This window comes from Anopheles coluzzii, chromosome 3, assembly GCF_943734685.1.
Source record: "Anopheles coluzzii chromosome 3, AcolN3, whole genome shotgun sequence".
In the NCBI taxonomy this organism is placed as follows: Eukaryota; Metazoa; Arthropoda; class Insecta; order Diptera; family Culicidae; genus Anopheles; species Anopheles coluzzii.
This window is the reverse complement of record NC_064671.1, coordinates 38,381,931-38,403,229: the sequence shown is the minus strand read 5'-3', so window position 1 is coordinate 38,403,229 and position 21,299 is coordinate 38,381,931. Positions and strand designations below refer to the sequence as shown.

At 38.3% G+C, this 21,299-nt stretch overlaps 1 protein-coding gene across 1 annotated transcript; it reads right to left on the bottom strand.

Moving 5' to 3' along the window:
- Positions 1-1,042: 1,042 nt before the first annotated feature.
- LOC120957559 (PR domain zinc finger protein 10-like) lies at positions 1,043-19,321 on the bottom strand. Its single transcript, XM_040379824.2, has 8 exons — positions 17,994-19,321; positions 13,581-13,751; positions 8,868-9,300; positions 8,690-8,806; positions 8,480-8,622; positions 8,299-8,395; positions 8,044-8,225; positions 1,043-2,231 (listed from the first exon to the last, which is right to left on the bottom strand). The coding sequence occupies exons 1-8, from the start codon at positions 18,427-18,429 to the stop codon at positions 2,038-2,040; spliced, it is 1,773 nt and encodes a 590-aa protein (XP_040235758.2). The 5' UTR covers positions 18,430-19,321; the 3' UTR covers positions 1,043-2,037.
- Between the last annotated feature and the right edge of the window lie 1,978 nt (positions 19,322-21,299).

Genomic DNA, 21,299 nt, shown 5'->3' with positions numbered 1-21,299 from the left:
GATGGCTCTTCCACGGGGCTTCTTTTTCTGCGTATGGAGCGCACAGTCTAAACGAAACTTGAACACATAGCGGGGGCATGTTGTTATGTCGCGTATGTTGGTGGCTCTACCACGGAACTTCTTCTTCTTTTTTGGCCCAACAACCGTTGTCGGTCAAGGCTTGCCTGTATCACTACCGGCCTGGCTTCAATGACTTATTACCATAACAGATAGTCAGTCCTACGTATGGGGGCACGGTCCATTTAGGGCTTGAACCCATGACGCTAAGCCATAACTGGGCTTAGCCATAACCAAAAACATAATTATAATCATTTAGTTTTCAACACCAGTATGATTAGTCAATCACTTCTTCTCACCAAAGAAGTTTAGAATTTCGTTTCAACGTGAATAATGTGCTGTTGAAAGATGATAATCTTATTTAAAGTCAACAAAACTACTGTGTATTTTGAGACATTAATGTCAGTACAATGATTTTTTGTCGCTCTACAGATCTGGTTGAATATTGAAGAATTCAATTTTTTTATTTATATTTATATAAGCTGGAAATAAACATTTGTAAGCGTATGTGTGTAACGTAAGCTCATTTACTTTATAATGAATTAAATTTATTTTTGTTCAGAAAGAACGGCTTTGACCGTGTTGCTTATAAATATATTATTGAATAAATGAATATAAATTGAATAGGATTGAGAGTTCTTAGACACCTGTATAATATGGATCCACCATCACATCGATTTGGTATTCATGACTTGAACAAGTCCTAAAAGAGAAAACATTAAACAGAATAATCACGCAAGATCAGCGTATGTATAGTTCTTTAAAATATAATGAATTAGCAATAAAAATAAAACGCTAAAGAAACAAAATATATTAATACTTCATAATTTTAAGGAACAGCATTATCGCTTAGTTGATTATTAAGAATTGTGAACAAAACAAAGTAAACTGACTGAAATACCTACCAAACGCAGTAAATTTCGGATGATGATTATCCCATCCTAGTCAGCTAGGTTAACCAAGACAAATATCTGCACGAATGAAGTATATGAAAATTGCACATTGATGTTTATTGTTGAGTTACTGCGTGAATGTTTGTGTTTTGAGATGTGTTTTATGCCACTTATTTATTTACATTTATGAGCTACGTCATCCATTTCCAAAACATAAACTGAAATTGATTTACAACAATTTACATTACAACACGACACAATGTTTCACTTTAAACGCAATCTAAACGATTCTCATTTGTTTACACCTACCGTTATTGACCGCCCTTTTTACAGGGGACACATGATTTTTCAGATCTTTAAAACACGCACTCAAAATTGCGCAATTTGTTCTAGCCTTTGGGTTCAACAGTGAAAACATTGAACATTACAAAAAAGTGTTGTTATTTATCTATCAGCACATAAATGACATCGAAACTGTACGCCAAGAAGATTTATCACCGATCACCGAAAAAAATATGTCTACTTAATGTTAATTTTGTTTTCCTTCGTTGTGCGTCTACTGCGCTCCACAATTAGTTCCTATCTATACTCTTACGCTAGAAACAGAATGTTTGGACACCAAGTTTTTCAGTTGCAAGAAAGAATGGTTCTTGCCTTAACACGTTGCGCTATACGTCATGTAACGACTACTGATGAAAGGAACTGTTTACGAGAAATGTGACTTATCGCAAATGAAACATTCGTTACAAAGCTTAGTTACATCTTTGCACTAAAGTTAAAATTGTACACTGTTTTTTCGTATCGCATGTTACAGATATACACTTTTTACAAGCACAATGCAGGTAATTCCATTGCCGGTGCCACGTTCAGATCAGTCAATCACAATGAACTCTCCAACGTCTCCTGTTACGGGCTTTGGGGAAGCATCCGATTCTGGAGACAATGACGCCGAAGGTCTATCAACGGAAGAATCACCTGCCACGGGTAGCATCGCAATGCTATGACCATCTTCCGGCCCTCTCAGACAGTCTATGGTTGAACAGTTCGAGGAGATCGCTGTCATAGTGAACTCCGGACGAGCCTTGGGTTAGTTGACCAAAGTCCGGATCTCTGTGTGCTGTGTCTCCTTGTGTCGACGTAGGTCCACCTTGCGTTGGAATGCTTTATGACACAGCTCACACTGGAATGGTTTGTAGCCAGTGTGTTTGCGTGAGTGCGTAATCAGGTTCGAGCTCTGGCTGAAGGCTTTTCCACAAACTTGACATTTGTGCGGCTTTTCCCCTGAAAAGAACAGATAAAACAAAGGTGTTCGATGTAAATAAATATTGCAAAGGCTCAAATGACAAACAATTGGTTGTTTTGTGTACATGACAATAATAATTGAACATTCAAGCACAATGAGTACAATCTTTAATTGTCTACATCCTATACTGATTTTGTATTTTGTGTAAAACGCACGCTCTCGATTAACTACTCTAAAATTTGTCATCATTATGTGAATCGCTCATTTTAGAGCATTTTTATTCGCGATTTTATTTGACAAACGGTTATTTGTATGTTCATTGTGCATCGTGGCAAAGTTTCCAGAGAGAAAATGATAAAATGGTCAAAATTCCGCTGTTGGTACTGATAAAAAACGTTTAAATTTGATGACGTCCGTAAAAATGGAAGAGCAGTTAAGATTTTGGATGAAAGAATGCTTACGGTAGAAGTACAATATTCATTTCTAGAGCAATAAATACAGGATGGTTATTTTGCTTCCATTTACCAACCCTTTTTACAATAACATAATTCATGGAACAAGAAAACGTAGTTCAGTCTCTTTAAGACGTAAATATCTGAGCAAACTGCTATGAATACTACATAAATTCTTTTAAATTTAAAAGATGTACCAACAAAAGAATTATTTTTTTACGAAAACTTGTAATCAATTACATTCAACAAATCCATCATCAATCTTTTCGATCCCTTGTCAAATATCGATCTGGAAGAAAAACACACCTAATCAATCCAACGTAACACTCACATGTGATAAGAACGAACGGTCGGCACCTTAATTTGGTGTCGGGATTTGCGAAAGGTCATAAAACATACGTCCTCCGCAAACATCACAGCTATCCTCGCTACGTAACCAGAAACGCACGATCCTCCTTCGAAATCCATTTTCATCAGAAATCATCTGAGACGACCTAAATCAGAGCCCGGTGAGTCTGATGTGCCCTGTGATTGTGCCCGGTAAAATGGACCAGATTTTGTCTCACGTTTTAGTACCATCGGCCCAACACTAACTCGTCCTCCGCAAACTCTCTCTAGCGGATAATTTCGCTGACGTGTTCCTTTTGCACATTTGTGTGTGTGTAAGATGGTGCGAATGGGTTTATCGATTTTTCCATCAAGCTCAAGCTCCTTGATCCACTCGGCTATGTGAAAGAAAACATAACGACACAAAGGACCAGTACGTTGAAGGGACTGGACTGGATTTCCGAAGCCAAAGGTTTGTTTCATTCGATTTGTCTGCTCGTGGAAATATGTTGGTACATAAGCGCGCAAAGAGATAGGAAAAATCTTTAACCAATGACATGATATATTACAACAAGCACTTAAAAAGGAGATCGACGCTTGTATGGGTAGTGCTCATACACACAAAACTCCAAAACACAAGCGAAAAAATCAAGATAAATGAGATAAACGATACAAATGATGCCCGAAACTTCACCCATATCCTAAACATCCTTTGATACAGGTTGCTTGCGCCCGAATGTATAAACCAAGCCCGGGTCGTTATCTCTGGGAATGCCAGAGAAAAACCTCGTAAAAGCTGCACGTTTGGCTATAAATATAAAATCAGTAGCAAATCCTCTGTATATTTTATCGTACCTACACACTCACACCGTTTTTACTGATCATGGCGACCGGATACACAAGACTCCGCTTATCCTTAAAAGCTCAATCTGTACTCTTTCACTCACAGTGAGAAAAGAGAATCGTACAGAAGTAGAATGGATGAAAACGGGAAGAGCTTAACTCAATTCAAGTAGTTTTAGCCAGCATGTTAATCATTATCATCATTCTCGTATGCTGCAATCACGATGTTTATTCTGTCTTTCATGATTGCTTTCAATGATTATAATTCGGAACAGGATATAATAAATGATAAAAATGGTTTTGTTTGCTGCTGTTATTTTATTCTCTTATTTTTGGATTTTAGTGTCTTTAGCTAAGTTTTTAAATTGTATTTGTAACACTTTAATCAAAACTTGGGGAATTCCTTAGAAACGTACGGGGTGATGCGAAAACTCTGAAGAAAATGATAACTAAAAACACAAAAGAACAACGAGACCATCATCACCTATAAGTCCAACTTGGTCCCAAAGCACTTTAATGGCAGCAATCTGATTCAAACCAGTCACCGTGCAGTATCCTGGGATTGCGTCGTTGAAGCTCCTCCCGCACAAACGCGCACGCCTTGTTCGAATTGGAATGAACGGGACAGTACGTTGACAATTGGTGGAAAAAGGGGGGCGAAAATCGCGTCACAAATGGCGTACCAAAGCTGAACCCGAAGCTGAACTCTCGGTCGAGAATCAGAGCACATTTTATGCGCACATCCGAACACGTGTGCCTGTGTTCGCGTTGGGCCATGCTGAAGCGAGAAAGGACGAACGGGATGCAAGCATATCGACAAAGCGAGCACAACTCTGCCCAGATTCTCAGCCAAGGATATCGTGGATGATGACGATGATGATGATAACATCACCACATGGAAAAGCAAAGGTATATAAAGTTATATCAGTGTGTGTGTGCGTTTGCAAACGTTCCCTATTGTCATCGCCTGAATCATCGTCATCCCTGTGATGATTATTACCACAAACACACTGATAAAGTAATCATCAATATGGAATCCTATCTGAAAAAACGGAACGGTTGGAATTTTTCATCTCTGTTCAGTTCGTTATCAAGGTCTGTTTTGTGTCTCGGTAGGATATTGCGGTTGCCGGGGTGAATCTCTTCATAAGAGATTGTATGTACTATGGTTTGGATTTTCCACGATACTTTACTTCTGTTTTTGTTAAGCAAGCATGGATCAAAGCAAATAAGTTTAAAATAAAGAAGTGTTATTTTCTTTTTACTGCATGTTCAGAATTGAATAATCCTCAATACGTGGGACCTTTTTGATCAGCATAAATTAGTTTTTAACAGGATAGAAACAAGGAATTATTTTCATAGAATTCATAGCTAAATTAACAAATTCAGCTCAACAACGCTTACAAAAAAATGTTATATTAATTCACGAGTCACTTGCACAATTTTGTTGATCTAGAATGTAGTTGAAATTAGTTTAGCCGTCATCCATCAATTACGTAACATAAACATTGAATATTTTCGAACCCCCCCCCCCCCCTCAAACCCAAAAGGACCGTGTCCCAATACGTAGGACTGACTATCCTGGTATGGTAACAATAAGTCACTGAAAGCTAATCTCACTTCACTAGTGGGTACAGTCCTTCACCGACAACGGTTGTTGTGCCAAAGAAGAAGAAGAGTAAAATAACTCTGATTAATAATCATTCTTGGTAGCTGCACACGCGCAAAAACATGTTTTTCATTTATCCAATCACAGCAATTCTATCAAATGTTGAACAATGTCATGCCATTTTAGTAAGTAAATAGCCAAGCGTATTTTTAGAATTACTTCTCAGTTTGCGCAAAACAGATAGCTAATGAAACCTTATGATAAGAGATGACTTTCATCATTCTTTTATTAGTCTTAATTTAAGTCCTTTATGAGCTGAACCAATTGAAATGATTTGAAATTTTGAATCGTTTACTCATCTCCTTGTGTATACCCAACTTCACCTTAAAACTTAGTGAGTTAAGCAAACAATTAGTATTTGCCATTCTTAATCAATTTACAAAACTGGAAGGCCACCTCCAACAATCGTATTAAATTAGATATTAAAAAAACGGATTTCACTTATCAGTAATTTCACTTCAGTAGCCGAAACTTACTCAAGAGTATTACGCATCATGAGGGTATTAAGCATTTTTTTACACGACACGCCTTTTTTTTTCTTCACTTATCAGTGATTGCGTTTCGATTAAATATGAAATAATATTCAATTAATTAGATTTTTTTCTTGAAGGGTTCATTTTTGAAATATTTGTCAAAATGTTATTCGAATCAGTAAGTAAAAGTGAAGCAATCCAAAGTGATAACTGAAAAATATCCATGGAATTTGGTGCAATTGATTGCCATCGTAAAAAACGATGAGTTCCTATTGAGACAGAAAACGGTTTTTTTTTTCCTTGAAGTTGTGGTACTTTTTTCATCCAAAACTTTCAACCACGGAGGTACTTCATTCAATCATTGTAATAACAGTCAACTGGTACATTGAACACTTCTATATCGATGTGTCCGTATGTGCTATAAAAATATTTTTATTTGTTTACAAAGACACTGTTTTCCTGCCAGCATTTGAATCGGGGTGGGAGATAGTTTTCTGAAGAATAAAGAAGGGTGCGCTACATTTTAGCCAAGGGTAAGACTGTTCTAATTGAAAAGGGGCTCACATTGTATATCGTCACAATGAGGGTTGCCTGGAGTAGAGTCAGTTATTCTCAAGCGCAAACCCACGCTCCACGGGGCCGTCAACCAATAGTTCTGTTTTACAATATCTTTCGAGGGATATCACAGGTCGTTGGGGTGTGGCTGCTAGTTGCACAGCTCGACCTCCCGAGTAGGCCAATGATTCGATTCAAGCTGTACTTGAGCACCCGGAAAAGGTAGTGCCAAATAATTATTGACATTCGGCGGGTACAGTTGCCCAGCAGGATATCAATTAGACTTCGTTGCGGTAGGGCTTAGCTGTTTGTAGGCAGCAGTAGCATTTGTATCTCCATAGAGGCTGAAGGTGTCAAGTGGCTGCTTGTTGGATAAAAGAGCAATACCATGTGGTATGATTGCTCAATTGTCAATGGTGAAATGATTAAACCATATTCATTTGGATCATAAATCATCTGATTTTTGTACAAAACTAATCACAAATATTTTTACATTTTCCTTGTGACATTTTTAAGTGTACAACTCAAACTCATACACATTGAAAGTAATATAATTCTACAGACATGAATTTTCTCTAAAATTTGACAAGACTCATAAATTTGTGAACCTGGAGAATATGATAGTACGATCCCCTCAAATAAACAGTTTTCCTATTTATTAATAAGAATAGTTTTCTCTGTGTAATGAATGAAATGTCAACACAAATTCCACTTCTTATTGAACAATTGTAACCCTACATCGCAGCCCCATTAGACACTACCGTTTTCCACAAGCCGAAATATTGAAGATTTATCACGTTCGCCTTAAAACCTACATTCAATTTGTTCTTGCTTTTCATCTCGTGGAAAATCTTACGAAGAAAAGTCGCTTCAATTAATAACGATAAATCAAGCGCCGGCTGTGATGGTGAAAGCGGCACGATTTCTGTTTTAATTGTCAAAGTTTTGTATCAAACCCAACCTTCACGTTACAGATTTTAATCCCAACATTCTGCACACAACCCCTTTCAAATGAAAGAGAAAGGTGAAATAATGCTTAGCTTTCGAAGCATTAAAAAGAAGTGAGATCTCTTTTCCTCTACTATTCTTATCGTTACAAACAGAAGAACTCCTTTCAGTGGATTGGTAAACCGCAACAGTTAGACAAGAGGAATGTTGAAGACAACCCATCTGAATAACTGATGAGCGTCTGTCTTCGTACGTAATAAGATGGTGTCTTAAACGAATAAGGCCGAATTGGATTTCGCTTGGGATGGGCACTGGCACTGAGAAGATGACTGGCATGATTTACCGCTGACGTATGAAGACATACATACCGATGGAAAATGAAACGAATATTTCTTCATTTCAATGTATTTCAGTTCAACTTTGTTGCATTTAAAACTATTACACGGTTTGATCTTTAAAATAATCCTAACGATATTTCTGTCCTTTAATTCCAGATTCTTGTACTCGAATAACGTTCAAATATATAATTTGTGTTTGTACTTAAGTATATTTAATGAGAAATGGATTTCAATATGTAACTTACCGGTGTGGATGTACGTGTGCTTCTTCATGTCACTCTTTTGGTGGAACCGCTTCCCACAGAAACCGCAAGGATATGGCCGTGTGTCGCTGTGTATTAGTAGGTGTGTCGATAACGTACTCGAACGCTTGAAGGCTTTTCCACACTGCTTGCATTCAAACACTTTCTCCACATTGTGCACGGCTCTATCGTTGGAAGAAAATATTCAAATCCGTTTACTTAAATGCAATTAAAGACACTTTTTTTCAAATGCCTCACCTGTGCTGATTCAAACTGATCTCATGTCCGAACGATTTGTTGCATAATTCGCAGGCGTAGGGGCGTTTCCCATTGTGCGTTCTTCGTGGATGTACATCTACGGTTTGCGTGGAAACATATAAATAAAGCACAATGGAAAGTGTCAGAAACTCTTCTGCGCACCTTTGCTATAGTTATTTACCTGTACGCATTAGCAAATGATGAGGATGATGAGGATGGCTAAAATCCAAATGAGTCCCAGTAGCACCAGCTGAAGCAGCTGCCGCGTTCTGGGTCATGAAATGGCGTAGTCGCAATATATCCTCTGGTGTCGAAGGGTGATAGCTTTAAATACAAATGGATCATTGTTAAACACTGAATCTTGTTTTAAAGAAATATACACCAGTCATACTTTGCTAATGCAGGATTTAGTTGATGTCCTTGCTGTTGGAGCATCGCAAAAAACGGAAACGGATGAAACAGCGGGCGGTTGAGTATGCTCTGCTCATAAAATTGTGTGTAATTTGGCCTAACAAAAGAACGTATGAATATTATTACTTGCTACAAATGTCTCTTCTCGATTATGTTACCTAACAGCATCGAACGATCCATTCGATAATGGAGACTTTGATTTGGGCTCAACTTCGCGCTTTAGCAATGCTGACACCGAAAAGGCTTCTGAGTTTTTAGGAACATGTGGGACTTCTGTGCTTGGCGATGGATTAATCCGTGGTGGAGGAGGAGAGTCAACTTCCAGCTCGATAGAGGACGACCGCGAACGAGTGGAACGATCGCGTGAACGCGATCTGCTCCTCGATCGTGATCTGCTGCTGAGAGCACTCGAATCATAGCCACTCGAAAGTGTAGACAATTTCGGACCATTCGCGGCATGATGTTGCAGGTGCGCTACATGTGGTGGCAGAAGCGGTTGGGTGTGAGGCGCACTGTGATGATACACATTGTTGTTATCTTCGTCTTCAGACTCGTTCTTAACTAGCCGGCTAACGCCGAATTTAATTTCATCTGGAAAAATAAAACAAAATAAATCAATTCTAGCAGCAGAATAATCATAATGATTTATATGAGTACAAAATAAATCAAACGTGGGCTTCAATGTATAGTAGTATGCAATAACTTATTCACGTAGAGATCATCATGTTCAACAAAACTAACTTTGTACAGAAAATCTGCATGTGGTATATTTCAACGATGATTGCACACCTCTTGTCATAAATGAAAATTTACAAAAAAGGCCAGAGACAGCGTTATATAAGTCTCGCACTTTCTTAGTTCTACTATCAATTTCATACTAAGCACTCCGATTGCCGGTTGTTGCTGATATGAGACTCGTATCGAAGCTAGTCAATATCATGACGAGCATGATTTACAGCGGCAGCAATCCGTAAGCCCCAAGCGGTTGAAGTATTTCTTGAGTTTATGGCACTCACTAGTACGGCCCGATAGCAGCTGGCATTCCCGCAGATTGGGTTGTGGCCGTAAAACTTCAAATCCGGGTATCACATTGTTCATCGTTTTCCTCGGTGGCCGTTGCTTTACACAGGGATTTTCATAAACCCCTTTATATCGGTTATGATCGATTGTACATTATCGTGGCCAGAAGTGAAATGAGATTTTAGAGAACAATACACTGGACGTAAACAACCAGGCCATGCCATTGCAATGTTTCAACATATTAAAAAAAATGCAATGACAACAACATACAAATGATAACAAATGAAGTATACGTAAAAAGTATGAACTTGTGTATTGTCTTTTGCTTGACGCAAAAGAAAAATTACTCTATATATTTATTATTGAACGAAACATAAATAAATCAGCTTCGAATTCTATATTTAAATCATCGCAAATGGTTTTGTTCATCATTTGCAACATTCAATCAATTTCTACTGTTATTGCATGAACCATAACGGTCAACGAACTCGTTGCGGTTGTCCTACACAGGCCTGTCCAAGCAAAGGCACGGCAGACCCTCCAAGAAGACCCGACCGGATACAAATCAATTCAATTTCCAATATTGATGAATTCAAATGACATCAAATTAAGCTCAATTAGCATAGATTTGCCACTGTCTACAATCAAACCTCCAACCGGTGCTGAGTTGCTTAGCCGTAAAGACATCAGTGGTAATAGCGGAGATACACAACATTATTAGAAATCGCTCAATTTGATGCTTGCTGTGGAATTAAGCTAGAGAACTTCATTTCCCAATAACTAGTCAAAATGTCTTCTTCATTATGTAATTTATCTTATGAGTAGATCAATTTTATAAGGTATGGTATTTTATTTCCTTAACCTGGTACGCTGGTTTTCTTGGGGCCATGTCGGTAAATTATTGACAGTATACATTTTCAAATAATTCATCATTCAACATAACGATGCACTCTCGTTTACTAACAGTTGTATGTTACACATGATAATATCGTGTCATTGGCACACCTCTTAACCCCTCATTAGGGTAAATGACATTGGGTTAGTTCAACCCTTTTTTAGTGCACTACACGACACTAGGGCTAAATATACTTATGTTCTTATCGTGATCTATTGCACGCATACAAGAATCTAGTGAGTGATTTTACTAAATATTGGTTGGAACCATGCAACAGTAAACTCGCATAAGTAAATGCTACCCCGTACCGGGAACTCGCTTTCCATGTTAAATTCTCCAGGGTCGTTTAGATTCGTGACAAACGAGGCATGAAAAGTCTAGATACTCTGGATACTCCAGCTCATCTGGCCTCATCACGCAGTCCAATAACCCTTTTCGCGGAAGGGAATCAGCGAACGATTGCGTGTGGCGTATGTTGTCTGATTTTCAATGTGATCGTCGTCGCTTTCTTCCCCTTTAGTATGGTAGAGTGAGTTAGGGCTAACATTCCAACCGAAGGAGGAAAAGGATTCACATTCAATTATCTTTCGACTACGTTCCAACGAAACAATGGGAGTTTAGCCTGGGCACTACTAGGAGGAAAGCAGGGTCGAAAGGAATTTAATTAAACCCGTTCAGCTGAGAGTCACGTTCAACGTAAGGTGACAAATCAGATTTCCACAACTTCCTATTTTGTAACAAAAGAGCTATTCAATTCTGTGTATATCTTGACTGCTCACACAACCGTTTGATTTTTACTTCATTTATATCAGTTTCACACACATTTGTCAACAGTTACTCTATCTTGTCAACTTCCATCTGATCTATTCTCATTGGGCTCAGTACGGTATGAGGTTATTATTTATCCAATATGGCTTACGTTAATGCATAGTGATTAATTTATGACCAGCATGTTCCAACCGTATGTCAAGTGATAAAAAACACGACTTGCATCGATCGTGGTAGCAAGCGTCAGATGTAGCTACTGAGAATGTAATCAAGCACAATCATGGTGGCACAATAAGTTTTCATTATCACTGATTGTGTTTTGTTTTACCACGGGGCACATTTTATTAATGTCAGATTAATCAAAAATGGTAAAAAATTGTGTTGTGGTTCGTTCACATAAACAAACAATCGTTTTTAAGTGGGAAAGAAAATGAAACGTAAATTCAATTACGTTGTTGGAACCAATATTAACACAGCTGATTACGGTGTGTTATTACTATTGTGCTATAAGGCTTTTGATTTCCCATTATCAGAGATTAAAATGCTTTACGGTTTAGTAAGAAAACATTATTGTGATTTTCACTTCTTCTACTCTGTTTGTGTTCTAAGAGCGAGCGTTTGAGCGTTTGGCGGTTCAATAAATATGCTAGTCCAACCAAACCTTTTAAAAAGGGCAATATTGTATTTCTACATCCTGTAAGCGACTGGCTTAAAATGTATCTGTATTTACACACCAGGTGTAAAAATGTGACTCGGAATAAAAAAAATCTCAAACGATTGCAGCATACCGAGGCAACAAACATATTGCTTCAATATTGTTGGTCTTATGCTAATGTTCAAACACGTATGAACCTTATAAAACTCCGAGCATCGGAGAACACCTCTACGCCAACTCCAATCGAAAGCAATTCAGCACCGCACCGCACAAAACGTTACTCCCGTCCACATCGGGCCACTGCATAGGCAGTTGTCGCGCTATTAAATGGTGCAATAAATTCTCTAAATATTGATAAACCGATAACCACGTCAGTTGAACAGATTCTAGAAGCACTTCTCACACCGCAATCACCAAGGCCTTGTGCGTCGGTTCAGCGGACATTAACGGATAGTGTGTTCGCTGCGATTGCGGAGACGAGTGGCACTTACGGCCGGAAAGGTGAGCAGTTGTAATGAAACATGCTGTTCCCAACTTATACTGATAAGCCATGATTTATTGTCCCAGGACTTAGGCTGGAAGGCTTGCTTTATAGCTCAATTCGATAACTCATTAGCCAGCGATCGAGAAGTCGTTCAAACAATCGCGGGGACGGCATCAAAGTACAAAGACTTCGATTGAAGTGAAAAGGTATGACATTAAACGCATGTGCTTTTGCCCTGTCGTCAGTCAGTAGCCATCACTCGGGGTTTGAAGTTCGCTTTACCTTTCCTCCTGCCGTTTTTGTTTGACGAACATTTCAAGTGCATGTTTTTCACTTCTGCTACTTACGTTGTCTGGATTGCAGCAGCAATGATAAGCAACAAATCAGTTGGTTGTTGGTTTCGTATTTGCTGACGGTTGTACGTAAACCTTAAGCTAGCATTTGCTAATCCGTAGCTTCCTGAACTAGCTCGCAGGGGTTTACGTTTTTCTTCAAAAAGTCGTAAAGTTCTCGTAAATGTGTCTTTTTTAAGGATAGTCTCATCCTTCGCGTGTGAAACTAAACCGGTTTGCACTGTACAGGAGCGGCTCATAAAAATGAGTCAAACTAGTTTTGTGTTGCGGAATGCATTTGAAGCATATGTTTTGCGTTCACACCTCACGACAGATGTTAGCCACGGTGGGTGGCATATTTGAATGTTTTCGAAAGCTAACTGACACACCAAGTGCGGCCAGTCGGTCTGGTTTCGAACACCGTGAGAACAGATTATATGAGGGCAGACCACCCATTTTGTTGCTTCGCCAGGGAACGTATGAAGTAGTTGATAGTGACATTTATTAAGGTTGCTCCTGGTACATTACCATTCGTTTCTCGAACAATTATTTAAATTTATCTCGCTCGCAACAAGGGTTCTTTAGTAAATATTTTGTAAAACAAAATCGTTATGTTACTACTATTTTGCCTTTTAACTTTGTGTGAAAGTAAAGGTTTCATACAGCAGTGTTTGTTATAATAATTGTTTTAATAATTGTGTTTACTGTATGTTTTACCTCTTTGACCCATTTTGAGCTGTGTGTCAGGCACATCATTATAACCATTGGCACCATTCGGAAGGCGCGGTACGGCGGCTGCTACTGGATGAAGCAAGCGTCGGTAGTGGTTTACCAGCAGGTCATTGTTGAAAATTAAAGGTGAAAATCCATTTGCAGGCTGCGCTGGAACTGGAATTGAACAAATATAGCTTATTAAATTATTTGCCGAGAATTTGCTTTTCATATAATATATTTCTTAATTTTCTACGACAGCTTTATAATACATATTTCGATATTTAATTAAAGGTAATAATACACTATCTTATAATTTAAAAGTGTAAAAGGATTTCAACTTATTTTTTTACAACCCTTTTTCTACGTTTATTCCGAACTAGGCCAAATGTTAAACATGCCAATCACTTGCCGGCCTTAACCAATCCCCTGGTTAAAGCAGAAGTGTTTTGACGTCTTTCGGCACCGCAAAGAGTACGAGTGCATCTGCGCATCCATTTACCACTTGAAACTAGCGCTTCCTTGCAAATTCAGTCACTACAGTAAAATAGACTATCATGGCCGCGAGACGACAAAGTGTCCTCAAAAGCGCATGCTTAGTGTCTGGGCAAAAAAAGTGCAACGTTGCATCCCTTTTCCATTTCCAAGGAGCTACGTTCAAGAGGTACATTCAAGAGGGTTTACACTGTGCTTCTTTCTGCTATGCGAGCCAGCAGCAAAGCCTTCTGCACTTACATCTTTACTGTTTCAATGCTTTGAAAAATTTACCTCTAAGTAATTCATCTACCATCAAGCCAAGCGCTTCCATCTTCGCACACTCATTCCCAAATAAATTAACTGTTTCCGCTTGGCGGTAAATCTTATACAATTAACGCACTAGAAAGACTAATAAATTCAACGATGAAATGCAGACGCGTTGTGACGAAACAGATTGTCCAGTGCCAACAGAAAAGAGCACATGAAAGCAAGTTGTGCGAAGAAGCGCACCTTGTGAATCAGTTGCGTTAAATTGTTTAGTTAGCATCAGCGCTAGCTGCTATCATCTGCGAGAATACTATGACTGATGCATGTGTGTGGCAACAAGAGAAACAGATCATCGCGTAAGTAATCAAGGCACGGAATAATTGTGTTAGCGTTTAACAGAGCTGCAGTGATAGCTGTAAGCACATCGATGCATGCACACATACAATTAGATAAATTCTATTAATGTAGTTTCCCCTATTCCACTATTTCTTTCATTATCAGCATTTTTTTATGTATATACAATGTAAATACACCAATAAATCATGAACCAATCAATGTTATGTCATTTTATTGATAAAATAACACTCTTTACAATTTAAAAAATAATGAAATGACGCTAAATATCAATACATCTTTGAGACTTATTACTATAACTCATATTTGTATAACATTTAAGTCTTCTGCTTGTGATCTAAAGTGAATGTATTGAAACATCGTGAGCAAAAAGAACAAAAACATAGTATTTATAAACAAACATCGCTTATGGTAGGTTATTTCTCACTCTCACATAACCCAACGATTGTGGTCTTATGATTCATTTTGATATCATCTCAAATAGCCTGTTGCATCAAGTGTTACGTTTCTGATGTATACGGATGACGAATTCGAGCTCTCTCGAATAGAAAATAAAAAGTTTTCTACTCGAAAGACGATCACATATGGTTGCGATCGTTTAGCTCTTTGAACGTCTCTTTTTTTAGAATGCTTCTACTGCTAATTCTGTTGACGAAAGTCTAAACAACGCATAAGGGCAAACCTCTTTGAGTTTTTATTCCGTTTCAATATAACAATGTTCGACTTCACACACACACGGTGTCTAGAAATGTCAAGTTCATTCCGTTCTTCGATCGCGATATTCCATTCATAAATTTAGACACAATGCTACTGTCATTCACAAACAACTAGTTAAGCACGTTTAAGCTGTTCCAATCATGTCATTCATGTGGTTAGTCTTTACAACATATGGTAGAGCATCTTTTTAAAGCAGGGTTTTTTCATGCTCTTATATGTGCTCAGAGCTAATTCTAGGCAATTCTTGATTATGGTGAAGCTTGAGTCATGTTAGACCGAGTCTATTTTAACTACAGTTTGTTTAATGATTAGTTTATCCTACCTCTATTTTGATTGATGCATATTTGTAGAATTAACTACGCAGAATTGGATAAATATTGTACTTAATTGAGAAAATAACTCAGTCAACAAGTTATATAAACGTAATTATATTTAAAACAACAACCTCCCAGTAATATTGAATATTTGTTTTCTTTACGTATCCTCCTGGAGCGCATCCGTTTGCTGTGTTAATAGCCACGTTTTAACACGACATATTCTGCTACAACGTATCTGTCAAACACATTTTTTCACGGAAGTAGGAGAAGTCTAGCAGCCTTCAGCGAATTTTTTTCTAGCAACCCAAGCTATTCATCGCTGGATAGATAACAACAATATTTGTTCGCATACTTTGTACAGGCTGATAGAAATATCGTGTTTAATTGTGTTTAAACATTAGTTTTCGATTGATTCTTATTACAACATGACAACAATATCATGCATTACAAAAAAGTGCATTTATTGTAACAGGAATTCGTTTTTTATCCGTAATTTGTAAAATTGTGTGTGAACGCAAAAATACTGGTGAATCTTTTTGGAATAGGAGCACAAATGATCACAAGTGCCTCGCTGACCAAAGGTTGGAGACCAGAGATTCAGAGCAACAGGTTCATAAATAATGATAAAAGTTTACATATCCATCAGAATCCATTTAAATTTTAATTAACACTTGTTTGACAGTGACCATCTGTTGCTTAATCGATGTCCAGGATGGCAAACGTTTTCCTTACAGAACAGTCATGCCATTCCTCAACTCCCAAGACAACGACAAATGACACACTCTGCTTCATCAACCATTAGAAGCATATCTAATGGTATTCAAACACTACCATTATACTTGGCCAAGCTAGGTTAGCAGATGGGGACATTGCACCCAATCGTACTCGTTCCCATTCGACCGCAAATGCTTAACTTTGCACTGGTCAAGGATGAAACCGAAGTATGCTGGTTGAAAGCTCTGGTCGTCTAATCTTATCCTATCCAAGTAATGGTTCACTGGGTACTTCTGTTTTCACTTGGTCAACCAATGGCTCACCCCTTATCGGTGTCTAATTGCCACACGATCGTCTTGCACAGACGTTGCAGTGCAGAAGCAGCTTCCCATTAGGCGTGACGACGCCTTGAGGTATGTATTGGATATTTTGGATCACGGTCTTTTGTCGGACAAACATCGATTGATTATGCTATGGAGATTAGGAAGCACATGTTGCGCACAAGTGAGGCGAATTTGTTACACAAACGAAAAGGTGGCTTGTCGAACTAAGTGATGGAAAAACATACTACACTTTGGCTGCCGAAGCATATATTTTCAATTAAGGTTAATTTATGTTAACGCATTTAAATATTAATATCAGCAAATACTGCGGGACTAATGAAGCGTCACCATGTTTTATAAGTTGCTGGTTTTTGTTTAGTCTACAGATGCTTTTTATCTAAAATTGGATATAATGCAGACTGCACGGAATCCATATGAATAAAGTTACCAATAGTTTATTCACCCTTTTTATGCTAGCTTGACGTCTACTTTAGATATATTACACAATGTGTGTAGATAGGTAGCAATAATTTAAACACTTTGAAAAAAGCTTGTGATTTTCCTGTACAAGACCATTGCAAAAAGCTTAAATTGAAAACTTTTTCAATTTAAAATTAAGAAGACGTTAAAACAATAAAAACGAAAAGAAAATGTAAGCGCAATTGCCTTTCAAATGCTCTTGATTGTAAGTTGCGGTTTTAAAAACGTTTTTAGGTTTATCAAATGTCAATTTTGTCTTCGAAAACTTGACTGACTTCGTTTTACATGTTACATTCATATTATACTTGTAAATATCAAATAAGATCCGAAAAATTAATCGATTAAAAATTTAAACCATCTTGAGAAATGTTTTTTCACAAGATCGGCCTTGTTGGCTGTACAGCTTACAAAACACACATATGATACAGAAACAAAAACTGGATTAAAATAATTTAAAATAATTACTTGACAATCGTAGAACGGGATAGGCAATCAAACAAGAATTTCAATTCTAATAAGAAGCAAGTTACAGTCAAACTCTTCTTTTATTTATTTTAATTATTGTTACACTTTATGCCAATATTATCAATGATAAAGCCGTGTTCGACTAATCATTAAAATGGGTAAACTGAAAGTTCAAATGAGAAAAGCTCATAAAACATTTTGAGCACCGAAAATACATTATGAGCTGATTTTTACGTTAAAATCATTGAAACCATTGATCCTTTTTCCCTTTTCCATTCTGGTAATGTTTCATAGTTCACACTTACCGTCGGCTTTCCCGCGTGGCGTCACTACCTTAAAAGCACTTGTCATTGATGTTCCATTACTGCTACCATTCATGTTAACGGATGGATTACTACTGTTTGCTGTTAGTAGCACATTTGGGCTCATTGGCCGCGAAATGCCAACTCCATTCAATGGACTACTTTTGTTTTCATCTGTCACTGGTGCTTGGCCCATACTTCCGCCTTTACCAATCATCATACTGCTGTTGTTGTTGTTGTTGTTGGTGTTATTATTATTAATACTACTATCATTATTATTAATATTATTCCCACCACTTGGACTCACGTTGACACTGTTCAACTTAATGTTCACCATGGTGACACTGAAATCCAATGGTAGCTGAGATTGCGGTGGTTGTTGCAATACTAGTGACACCGTTTGGTGATGCGTTTGGGGTACTCCACTTACTTCCATCATATGGAATAATCAAAAACGCCTCAAACTAACTCTTTTATCACACTGAAGGTCCTCTAAAGGACCATCCACAATTGATTCCATTCATCAGATACGATTCACTCTTATTTTCATAGCTTTTAAACTTTATTCTGAAATAGGTTATTTGAATATAAATCACACTCCAGAAAATGCACTGCTATAAAGCACACTAACAAATTAACACCAATATTTCCCACAACGTGCTAAAAAGAACATCGGCACTTTAACAACACTTATCAACGCCACACATCACACACGCGACATCTGTTTCCAGATCAGCATTCGTCACTAGCTCGTTGCTGTCTCATCACCATCACAACGCATTTACTGCAAATTCTTTGTATCACACTTTCCGTCTTCGTCAAAGTTCAGTTCGCTACTGTTTGATGGTTCATCCATGTGGGCTCAGCAAAGAAGCAATGATTGCCGCTGATTCAACGACCACTGCGGAATGAGTAATAATGTTGATGTTGTTCTATCCTCTTCCCGACAGCTACGCTCATCCACTGATTCGAGAGCACGTTGTCTCTCGTTTTATCGTACACTGATAGTACGCAGCGAGTCCTCTCGGGTTAGATTTCGTAGTGCGGTTGACGATTGCGTACGATTTAGCATCCACTACCACTTTATGCGTAGAGTTGTACCTAGCAGCTCACTCAGCTCCTCTCTCGCAAACTCACAGCTAAATCCTCTGTTATTAATCCTCGACTGGAATCCTCCTATGGGTGGCAGTCCCAACGCTAAAGGCGACCCTACCGCGTGGTTCCTCAATCAGAAACCAGCAAACACAACACCAACTACGTCCGCGTGCCAGAGGGCGAAATATCCACAACAATCCTGGTTCCGCAACAGACGCGCACTGAGAAAATCGAGCACTGATAAGCGCACTCGAAGCGTCAAAAAGATCAACAGATTTCAGCAGCATAGCCACGCCTTCCAGTGAAACATAACTGGAAAGCGGTGCACCCCATTTTATTTCACGTGTGTAGCTCTCTTGCTCTTTTTGTCGAATGGTGAGTTGCTGGTAAATGCTCTCTATCTCAGATATCTGCCCTGCAGGGGAAGAAATGCTCGCCCTTCGCAATCAAAACAGTGCGGCTGTGTGTGTGTGTGCATTGCATGCGCACTGACTTTTCTCACTTCGACTCACTACGGGGTGTTGGATTGTTTGGTTACAGTAAAGCTTTCGCTGAAGAGTGGCATTCAGTGCTGGGTGAAAACGAACTGAAGGAGCAGATTCAAGCTGCACTTTGCTCAATACATTCACTCCAAAAACCAGCTGTGTGTGAGGATTTGAAAGGGCAATAAAAACCATATGTTGGAAGCAAGGTCAGCCACAGGGTGGTTGTGGGCATACATATTCGAACGAAAATGATTCGTTTTTTCATGAATAATACCCCATAGCATCTCAAAACGACCACATCGTCACAAAATTTCCTAATGCTAGAAAAGACATTTTTGTGTCGCTTGTACATGCGCAATCTGGAAGCCATAGACGTAATCACAATGGCGTCAAAGGACTTAACTGATCAGATAATTTATATGGCATGACTGGTAACAAATTTGGGCAATAATTTTTCTACAATTCCGCACACTTGGTGCTGTTGAGAGTAATCAGTAAAAAAAGGTTTGGCAAATCAATCAAAGACCATTAAATCAATAACTGACAAACAGTTCCCGTAAGCCAAGGTGAAACTGATTTTATTGGGCCAGATTGTTTGATTGCCCAGAGCCCGCCAAAACGGCACCGGTGATAATGATATTTTTGCACCTATCACCCGCATTCGATCAATCCGTTGCAATTTTACACAACCGCAACAGTAACGCTTGATTTTCAAACGCTTGCGCTCATTGAAGGAAGCAAATTTTCTCCGATAAGCAAAGCATTGGAACACTGTTTAGCTTTATCGTGCGTTGGTAGGGTTAAATTTGCTAAGGAATGTTTCATTGATTTCCGCATTTATTTTAACAAAAAAATTCAATAATACAAATTCTAGCAACGACTTATGGTACGTTACTGCAAGCATTCTTGGACTATTTCGATTGAAAAGCAACGTCTGTTGCAGCGTGTGCATACTATGAAACAGAAGAGCGAGCCTTCTAACCAGGCTAGATTGATCAGCTTAATTTTTCTCTTTATTTTTATTAGACTTTTTTTGCACGCGTGGTTGCTCTTGCACACTTTTTTTTCACTTTACTTTTCCTATTGCTCTCTCACTCATTAGTTTTTTGTTTAATTTTTGATGATCAATGGTAATCCGAGAAGAGTAGAAATATTATCCAATTCAGTCCAGTTTTGGTTTCAAGCCAGAAATGTATAATAACATTGATCTTTCGTAACCAAGTCAGTCACCAGAAGTCAAACATAGTGTGGTATCTGGAGGGGCAGCAAATTAAAACGGGATAAATAAAGCATTTGCCGGTCTCGTAGTACAGTCGTCAACTCGCACGACTTAACAACATGCCCGTCATGAATTCAAGCCTCGAATAGACCGTGTACCACCTGTACGTAGAACTGACTATCCTGCTATGTGTAATCAGTAGTTAGGCACTGAAAGCTTAGCCCACTACTGGTACGGGCAGGCCTTGACCGACAATGGCTGTTGTGCTAAAAAATAAAAAGAAGAAGCAGGTTAGCAATATATTCCACAATTTAAATGGAGAGTATGGGGGTACATGCAAGTAGATGTGTTAAATATAATCTTGAACCCTGACATTAGTATACACCCTTGCACAGCTCTGTCTACAGGTCACATCAACAAGAATTGAAATTAAATCAAAAAGTGTAACCCGAATTAATAACCACAGAAATGATAACAACCTGGCCAATAAAATGGTCAGGAAAAAGTAAA